The following is a 9,394-nucleotide window of genomic DNA, read 5'->3' as shown; positions in this document are numbered from 1 at the left end:
TTTCCCTCTAGTACAGATTCTTTCTAGAATAATTTGTTGCATTTAGTTGCCTTGTATTTTATACATTTAGTACATATTCTATGGTATTGGCATTTTTTTTTTAAGAATTCAGCCACCACCTTCTTCTCTTTTTCTCTGTCTCTCTTTCCCTTAAACACAATGCAATGTATTTAGAATTTGATATTTTCATAGGATAAGACTCAGGTATGGGTTCTGGGCCAGAATACTACATAAATGACATTGTTTCCTTCTCAGGGTTTCAAATTCGAATTCATGAGTCATTCATTGTTCCTTATTAGTAAGGTTAATTTTGATCATCCAGTCAAGGGGATTTGCACTCTTTCCACTGATGGAAAATGACTTAAAATAAAAACACCTTTCCCTGAGCCATAATCTTAGAACCACCCCAGCTGTAGACCTCGCTCGCTGAATCATATTCCCTCCTTCCCCAAACACACCTTATGGCTATAAAAGAGATAACCTGTGATCTGAAAGACAAAACATTTGTGGACAAGATGCTTTCAAAATCCCTTTTCCTTTGTCTCAAGGTAAGATTGCTGTCCTACCCCACCACCATCTCTACACAAAGAACCCCTTTCCCAGTTCCCATCTTACCCTCACTACCCGTGACCTCTTGTCTCTTCTGACTTCACTTTCCCTGCCTGAGAGACCTTAGTTGTAAGGGAGGGGAGCCCTTATTTCTTCAACCAGGTTGAAGAAGACTTGATTACCCTTCTCAGGTTTTTCAATCCAATAAACCTATTGGCTTATGAGGCTTGCCTCTCGGCTCTTTTATTTACTCATACTCCTGCAAACTTGAAATATTTTTTTCACCACTGTACAGGACAATTTTCATCCTTGAAAAGCAAAAGAAGTCTGTTAGGAGTTTCTCCTTTAAGATTAAACTAATAGCATTCTTTGATTATTCTGACTTAATACTTGCTGTGATACTTGAAAAATGTTGGTTTTCTGATTTAATTATCAATGAAACACACTTTTTCATTTGTCTATCAACTGGAACTGATAGTAACTGGAACTGATATGTAAAACTCCTGAAGTTTGAGCCTATTTCGTGTGTGTGTGTGTGTGTGTGTGTGTGTGTGTGTGTGTGTGTGCATGCATCTGCATGATAACTACTTGACTGAGAAACACCACTTTATATTAGTTCCATTCTTCCACAGTGAACGTGCAGGTGCCCATCAGCATCAACACAGTTTCTCATTGAGTCAATCATACAATGCAGTTTCAGTTTTGGGGGCACAGTGATCCCAATTTGTCTCTCAAAGCTTACCAGATCTAGATTTTCTGTAATTAGTTATTTATTGGAAAGAAAACAACATATTTTTCCACACATAAAAAGTCTTAAGCAAGAATGCAGGAGCTTTATTTATAGCAGCCAAAAATTCTTAACAGTTCAATCGTCTTATCAGAAAGCTGGATAAATAAATTGAAGCAGAAGGAATACTGGACAATAAATTCTATTACATGTAACAATAAGGATGAACCTTAAAAGTATTATGCCAAATTTCAAAGGGCAATGGGAATGCATGCACATTTAGATAGGCAGGATGATGAAATCACTACTGTTCTTGCTCGGGGTAGAAGTGGAAAAGGTCAAGACTATGACAGGGAGGGGGCATAGGGAAAACTTTGGGAGTTAAGGATATATATGTGCACTTATGAAGGCACATGTGTTGGTTACCCATCCATCCTTTTACTATTCTATTCCTCTTTTACTATTATTTCAAGTAATCAGACACAGCATAGGTTAGATTTTTGCAGATAATTAATGACATCAACTATTTAGGCATGGTTAAAATACATGCTGTAATATAGTAAGGACATGAATATAAATTGAAAATGTTTAAATAACATCGAGTTTTAGATTAATCCTCAATTGAAGTCTTTGCCGATCTGAAGTACTAGACAAAGGCAAACACAAGAAAACTGGAGGGCAGGTAGATTTTGCCAAGGGAGGCAACTGATTTGCAGTATTAAATGATCAAATACAATTTCAATGCAGAAATTATTTTCTCAGGCCTTCTCATAAATTCTGGTGCAGATCACGCCCTTCATCTTACATTCCTTAAAGAGGAAGGCAAATAAATAAATATTAAAACATTTTTAATAAAAGTACAAATAAAAAACTCATAACATTAAACTTAGAAAAGAATAAAGTATCAACATGCCTATTCAATAATTCAGAATTATGCCCATTGAGTACCTACACTGTCTCTGTAATCTTATCTGAGTATATTGGAAACCGTGTATACTGGTATTGGATGCAGGAAATTGAAAGGGAATACCAAATTTGAGAGACACAGGGTAAAAAAAGACAACTACAAAAGCAATACTTGCAAACTGTTTGGTGTAAGTGAACTGAACACCTCCGGGGGTGGGGGGGAAGGGAAAGGGGGAGGAGGGTGGGGGGTATGAAGGACAAGGTAACAAACAGTACAAGAAATGTATCCAATGCCTAAAGTATGAAACTGTAACCTCTCTGTACACCAGTTTGATAATAAAAATTAAAGAAAAGAAAAATCTAAAAAAAAAACAACAACAGAATTATGCCCATTGAAATTGGATAGTTTTAAACTGATCTGTGTTACTATAAAGGGCTTTTTAAGTGGCAATTTTTCCTAAATTCACTTTGTATTAGCTTACAGTAGTTATACAGAGGAAGATTTCATTGTTATATTTAAGCACATTTGCAATATATTCCACTTAAGTGGCAAGGTTTTTTGTTGTTGTTGTTGGTTGGTTGGTTGGTTGGTTTTGGTCTTTCTGGCTGAACCAGGGGCTTGAACTCTGGGCCTGAGCACTGTCCCTGAGCCTCTTTTTGCTCAAGGTGAGTGCTCCTCTACTTGAGCCATAGTGCCACTTCCACTTCCGGGTTTTGTTGTGCAGTTTATTGGAGATAAGACTCTCACAGAGTTTTTTTGCCCAGGCTTGCTTCAAACCTTGATCCTCAGATCTCAGCCTCCTGAATATCTAGGATTATGGGCATGAGCCATCAGCTCTGGGGTTAGTGGCAAGTTTGTTGTTTTTTTTAATGTGTTTACTTCGTGACAGCCCATGCTCAGATGGTGTTGTTTGGTTATTTGCTATGTTGCCTTTATTCTCTTCCTGCAACTGCATTTTCATTGCCAAAAGCACTAGCCAAGGCAGATAAGAAGCCCAATCTGTGCCTATAGCATACATTAATAAAGCCACAGGAGCAGCAACGGGAACACAGGGTGCTAAGGAGTCTTGAACATTGGAGGGATGGTCAGCTCAGTTTAGTGCAAGGGACTGCGCTCTGTGTCTGCGCAACAGAGTCCAAGAGCCCAGCAGCACAGCAACCATGTGAACAGCTGAGGGGAGAAGAGCCAGGACCCTGCAGGATGACAGATGCCCGGAGGCCAGTGACCTCTGAGGGCCTGATGCCCTAAGCTGGACTAAGGACATCTGACTGAAAGCCTGGCTCCGCCAGATCGTCACCGCCCCCTAGAAAGGGGAGTTTCCTGTACAGTGATGCTGAGCCCAGGGCTCCTAGTGGCAAGTTTTAATAAATAATTTGTAAGCATTTAAATCTAGAAAGTGTAGTTTCTAAAATCATTTGTATATTTGCATTACCTGAGAAACACTGAAATATACTAAAAACCTCCCAAGAGATTGCATTTACTTGATCCATAGTAGTGCCCCATATTGCAATTTATTCCCTATGCAAATACTTTTTCTTTCTTTCTTTCTTTCTTTCTTTCTTTCTTTCTTTCTTTCTTTCTTTCTTTCTTTCTTTCTTTCTTCCTTTTCCTTTCTTCCTTCCTTCCTTCCTTTCTTCCTCCCTCCCTCCCTCCCTTCCTTTCTTCCTTCCTTCCTTCCTTCCTTCCTTTCTTCCTTCCTTCCTTTCTTCCTTCCTTCATTCTTTCCTTCCTTCCTTCCTTCCCTTTCTGCCTTCCTCCCTCCCTCTCTTTCTTTCTTTCTTTTTGTGCCATCCCTAGGGCTTGAATTCAGAGCCTGGGCACTGTCCCTCCGCGTTTTTGATTGAGGCTAGCACTCTACCACTTGAACCACAGCTCTGCTTCTGGCTTTCTGGTGGTTAATCAGAGGTAGAGGTCTCATGATTTTCCTGCTTGAGCTGGCTTTGAACCATGGCCCTCAGATCTCAGCCTCTTCAGTAGCTAAGATTATAGGCATGAGCCACTGGGACAACATATATTCTTAATTTTTTTTTTACTCGAATTGTTTCTTTTTTTTTTCTAGGCTGTATTTTATTTTATTTTTTTCTCAAATTTTTATTATCAAACTGATGTACAGAGAGGTTAGGTTACAGTATCATACGTTGGGCATTGGATACATTTCTTGTACTGTTTGTTGCCTTGTCCCTCATACCCCCCTCCCTCCCCCCTTTCCCTCCCCCCCCAGGTGTTCAGTTCACTTACACCAAACAGTTTTGCAAGTATTGCTTTTGTAGTTATTTCTCTTTTTTTACCCTGTGTCTCTCAAATTTGGTATTCCCTTTGAACTTCCTACTTCCAATACCAGTAAACACGGTTTCCAATATACTCAGATAAGATTACAGAGATAGTGTAGGTACAACCACAGGAAGGTGATACAAGAACATCATCAATAATAGAAACTACACATACACATAGGACGTTGAAAGTAGTTACAACTGTGATATATCAATTGTTTCCATAACATGGAGTTCATTTCACTTAGCATCATCTTATGTGTTCCTAAGGGTATAGCTATTGGACCTTGTGATGCTCTGCTATGGCTTGCCTAAACCTGTACTAATTATTCCCAATAAGGGAGGCCATAGAGTCCATGTTTCTTTGGGTCTGACTCACTTCACTTAGTATAACTTTTTCCAAGTCCTTCCATTTCCTTACAAATGACACTCATCCCCCCTCTTGAAGGTTTTCCCTCCTGTTCGCACCTACAAGTTGCATAGTTCATTTTCAGCATAGTATCTAATGAGTACCACTGCTGCATTTGATCATGCTTTCTCTCTCCATTTTTTTACTCCCCTTACTCTCCCCCAAGACAGATAACAAACAAACATGACAAAAAGAAAGCAAAAACAAAAAAGCAAGAACAAGGAAACATCCTATTGTTTCCATTTCCCAGAGTTCATTTGGGTAAGTATTATGTTATATGAAAGCAACAATGCTTACATATCATTAGACATTTTACAATTGAACCTATAAAGGTACATTTGCTATTTTCTCATTGTGAATATACACTAATATTTATTTGTGTTTTCTTTACTTTTACATTTACATGTTGTTATTTCTGAATCCTGGGGCCAATACTTGAAGGTGATTCTTTTTCTTTTTTCTTTTCTCTCTCTCTTTCTTTCTTTCTTCCTTCCTTCCTTCCTTCCTTCCTTCCTTCCTTCCTTCCTTCCTTCCTTCCTTCCTTCCTTCCTTCCTTTCTTTCTTTCTTTCTTTCTTTCTTTCTTTCTTTCTTTCTTTCTTTCTTTCTTTCTTTCTTTCTTTCTTTCTTTCTTTCTTTCTTTCTTTCTTTCTTTGTTGGTCATAGGACGAACTCTGAGCCTGGGTGCTGTCCCTGAGCTTTTTAGCTCAAGGCTGACACTCTACCACCTTAAGCCACAGTGACACTTCTGGCTTTCTGGTGGTTAATTGGAGATAAGAAACTCAGAGACTTTACTGCCCAGGCTGGCTTTGAACCTCGATCCTTATATCTCAGCCTCCTGAGAAACTAAGATTGCAGGCGTGAGCCACCATTGCCCAGCTTAAAGGTTAATCTTGCATGACTTAAGTATCACTCAACAATTAATGCTGACTTTACTTATTTTATTCCAAAGACAAAGAAAATATTGAAAATACATGATCCATTTGTTTTTATAGCATTATTTTTGTATCAAAATTGGAAATATGCTTACCACTACCATTTTCCCATCTACCAACTTTCTTTTGATGGTGGTCTCTTTGCCATCCCATTTCTGTACTTGATTCAATGAGCCTCTTTCCAAGGTCACAATGCTCTGTAAAGACAAGTTCATGTGATTGACTTGCCTAGACTTTGCTTAATCTAAGAAGCGATTCGTTCAGTCATGGACCATTTTTATAATAGCTGTCTCATGAGGGACATTCACTTTCAGCCCTGAGCAGTTGACCGAATCAATTTGAAGAATAAATCTTTAAAGATTACCGTGGTTTTCCTATTGTCTGCTGTAGTTTCTTCAAATTCCTGGCCCAGCTTAAAGGTGACCTCTGTATTTTTAAAGGTACTTTCAGTTCGTATAGTTATATAATCCCCTTTCTTGCTAATGATCACATTGGATTTGGCCAAATTTCCCAGTTTTCTGGTGGCTAACCCCACACCTGAAAAACAAAGTAGTGGTAGAATTGTCTTGATCAAAACAGTCCATCTGGGCACACTGTAATGATCACATTATATGCTCAGAGTGTACCAAGGGTGTGTATGGCAGGTGGTACTACTTACATAAGGGGCTCCTCCATCCAATTAAAATGCATAGACAGCATCCAAACATTTTAGATTCTGTTATTAGATAAGTAGTGTTGAAAGACTTTTAAAAGTAAAAGTGATCATCTGAGAGAGGGCAAATTGTCAGCTTCTCCCACCTCCAAGCTGACTTCCACTGAAAATCAGTCATTACAGACCACATTTAAATACTAAAGGCATTTTATTTTATACATGCAAATATTACTGGTACAGATTTTGGCAAGACCATAACATATACTCTCTGTGCTATGTTATTTTCTTCTCAGTAATATATTATGGATAGATACATAGAAAAATTCTGCTCATATCCTTCATCTAATCTTTAAAATTTACTGGCTCCTAAGTCTGGCTGATATGCAAAAACTACTCATCTATCATCCGCATAGCTATAAGTGATCATAGATGAAATAAAAGGATTTTTCAAAACTCTTCTACTTTTAGGCCCAAACTGTAGAGATCCATATAGAAAGAGAAATGTTATGTAAGATTATGACTCCAGTCAGCTGGACGTCCCAAATGACTTCAATTTACTTTTCCATGTTAAACAAACTTACTTGCAAATCAAGTGTGGTGGCATAGGTCTGTTATTCCAGCACTTGGGAGGCTAAAGCAGGAAGATGGCAAATTGAGGCCACCCTGGTCTACACAGATTTTCTTTTTTTTTTTTTTTTTTTTTTTTTTTTGGCCAGTCCTGGGCCTTGGACTCAGGGCCTGAGCACTGTCCCTGGCTTCTTCCTGCTCAAGGCTAGCACTCCGCCACTTGAGCCACAGCGCCGCTTCTGGCCGTTTTCTGTATATGTGGTGCTGGGGAATCGAACCTAGGGCCTCGTGTATCCGAGGCAGGCACTCTTGCCACTAGGCTATATCCCCAGCCCTACACAGATTTTCTTAAAACAAACAAAAAAACAACCACAACAAATCAAAGCAAAACCCAACCCTAAAATCCATAAATCTGAAGCTGTACTAAAAAGCAAGTGGCTAATAAAATTAGATTGTATTCTCCTCCCAAATCTAATTAATCTTTTCATTTATTTTAAATGACTGAGGACAATGTCTGTAAAATTAAATCATAATCTCTAATGTAGACATTAGTGTCAAGACTCTACATTCACCAAGCCCCATGGAACCCTGGGAACTCTAATTGGAAACAATGAAATTAGAGTTCCTCATGGAGACTTTCTTGTATTTTGCGTCTTTCTCAGCTACATGGTAGAATCCATACATTTAACTTGTTTCACAGTATAGATCCATTCCCATAAGTTACTGTCTTTTCCTAGATAACAACAAGATTATTTTATTTACAGAAGTTTTTCAATAGATAAGCAGAACTACAGGCATTCTGACAAGCATGACAGCTTAATGTCTTTGGCATTATTCTACAGTTCTGGGAATTTCTAAAGACCCTTCATCTCTATTAGGTTCATATTTATGGAAAATTCTATAGAAATAATATAAAATAAGTTTGTTGTAACTAATGAGTGGGTTTCCATCTCTGTTTACCATTCCAGCACTGAGAAAGCCTGGTGCTCCTGTAAGTTTGAATTCACAGCTATAAGCTCAGTTCTTTATTTTTCTCAGCAACTTTGCTTAGGCCAGAGTGTACGAAACACTTTTATTTTCCAAACTCTCTATAACTGCATGATTATTTAACAACAGAGAACCTACAGGTGAAGAGAAAGCTTTTTGTTTGCTTAAACATTAAAATTTTAAATTGAGGTTTTCTAAGATTCAATGTCTTATTTTATGAGCTTCTGAGCTGCAGTAAAACTAGCTTTCAAGAAAGCCAGAGATTAGATTGACTACTATGGTTTTTTTTTCTATCCTGTCTCCAAAGCCTATTGGTATAAAACTGCCTTTAAAATCAGTTGCATGTATTAAGTACCTTCATGTTCAACTGCAATGGCCACAAAGGAAATGCAAGTAAATTATCTGAGTGACATAATAGATGAATTCCACAAGACAGTTTTTGCTCAGCCTGTGTAAACTTGCCCAGCCTTCTAAAAAGATGTTAAAAGAAAATGTTACCTAGCTTTCCTAAAACGAATCTTTGCAGCCAGAGTAACACATAGTATTTCTTACCCAGAGCTTTCATATAATCATCAAAGTGCTCACTGGAGACAAGTTTCCAGGTGCCCAGGAATCTGTTGCTCATGGTGACGGATGAGACTTCAGCACAACTCTAGGTGGGATTCTGGAGGCTCTGATATAAGGCTGAGGCCTGAGAAGACTCTTTTCAAAGATGTCCAAAGCATGTGACTCTCACAGAGACCCAATGAGGAAGGGCAGTGTCCAGATGGCCAATGAATGGCTCTCCAATCACCAGCTGCCCATTCATTTGTATAAAAGAAAATCCTACATAAAGTTTCCTTTTGTTTCCAAATAATTGTATAAAAATGAAAGAGGGTGGTATTTGAGCCTTAAAAGCATTTTGGTTAATCTTACATCTAGACCTGCTAAAGTCCTTTGCATTTTGGAAAAGATTCCATAGATTACATGAACATGAATGAGTGTGAGTATGAGTGTGTGTGTGTGTTGGTTAGGCATTTCAATCACTCTCAGTCCTGATTGGGCACAATTAAAGAATTCCAATTCAATAGGAAGAAAGAGAAGAAAAGGTCCATATGTATTGTGATAAGAGTCTTAAATATGCTGTGGGAGAGAAACACAGGGCAGCAGTGTGAGGACACATTCAAAGGTGAGGGAGGCTTGGCATAGTTCACATAGCCCAGGCAGGCAGAGTAGGCGGACAATGAGGTCAGTCTGCCACAGCAGAGTACAGAAATTGTATTCATATCATAGCACAAGAAGTAGCACTGTGAGGTGATCTTTGACCATGGCTAAGATTTTTCATCTAAAAATGTCCTTCGGTGCAAACCAAGCAGGTTCTTTGTTACTATGACAACTTTGAGTTTAAGGCATG

The 9,394-nt window shown here is 38.4% G+C and overlaps 1 protein-coding gene across 2 annotated transcripts; it reads right to left on the bottom strand.

The window, feature by feature from the left end:
- Positions 1–1,690: 1,690 nt before the first annotated feature.
- Pmp2 (peripheral myelin protein 2) lies at positions 1,691–8,651 on the bottom strand. 2 transcript variants are annotated; one of them, XM_048358737.1, is made up of 4 exons: positions 8,554–8,651; positions 6,160–6,332; positions 5,891–5,992; positions 1,691–2,085 (listed from the first exon to the last, which is right to left on the bottom strand). In XM_048358737.1, exons 1-4 carry the CDS (start codon positions 8,624–8,626, stop codon positions 2,035–2,037), a joined length of 399 nt encoding a protein of 132 aa, XP_048214694.1. In that variant the 5' UTR covers positions 8,627–8,651; the 3' UTR covers positions 1,691–2,034. The 2 variants fall into 2 exon arrangements, with proteins under 2 accessions (XP_048214694.1, XP_048214697.1); XM_048358740.1 differs by lacking the exons at positions 1,691–2,085; positions 6,160–6,332 and having other exon boundaries at positions 5,732–5,992; positions 8,554–8,626.
- Positions 8,652–9,394: the final 743 nt, after the last annotated feature.

The sequence above is a fragment of the Perognathus longimembris genome, chromosome 12, assembly GCF_023159225.1.
Source record: "Perognathus longimembris pacificus isolate PPM17 chromosome 12, ASM2315922v1, whole genome shotgun sequence".
NCBI lineage: Eukaryota > Metazoa > Chordata > Mammalia > Rodentia > Heteromyidae > Perognathus > Perognathus longimembris.
The sequence above is the reverse complement of the archived record's forward strand: the minus strand, read 5'-3'. Positions and strand labels throughout refer to the sequence as shown.

Bases quoted from the DNA above. Each gene is read 5' to 3' on its own strand.
- Pmp2 (XM_048358737.1), bottom strand. From the start codon at position 8,626: ATGAGCAACAGATTCCTGGGCACCTGGAAACTTGTCTCCAGTGAGCAC. The intron at 6,333-8,553 runs GTAAGAAATACT...TTTGTTTTTCAG, and splicing joins TGATTATATGAAAGCTCTGG to GTGTGGGGTTAGCCACCAGA. The intron at 5,993-6,159 runs GTAATCTTTAAA...TTGTCTTTACAG, and splicing joins CAGACAATAGGAAAACCACG to AGCATTGTGACCTTGGAAAG.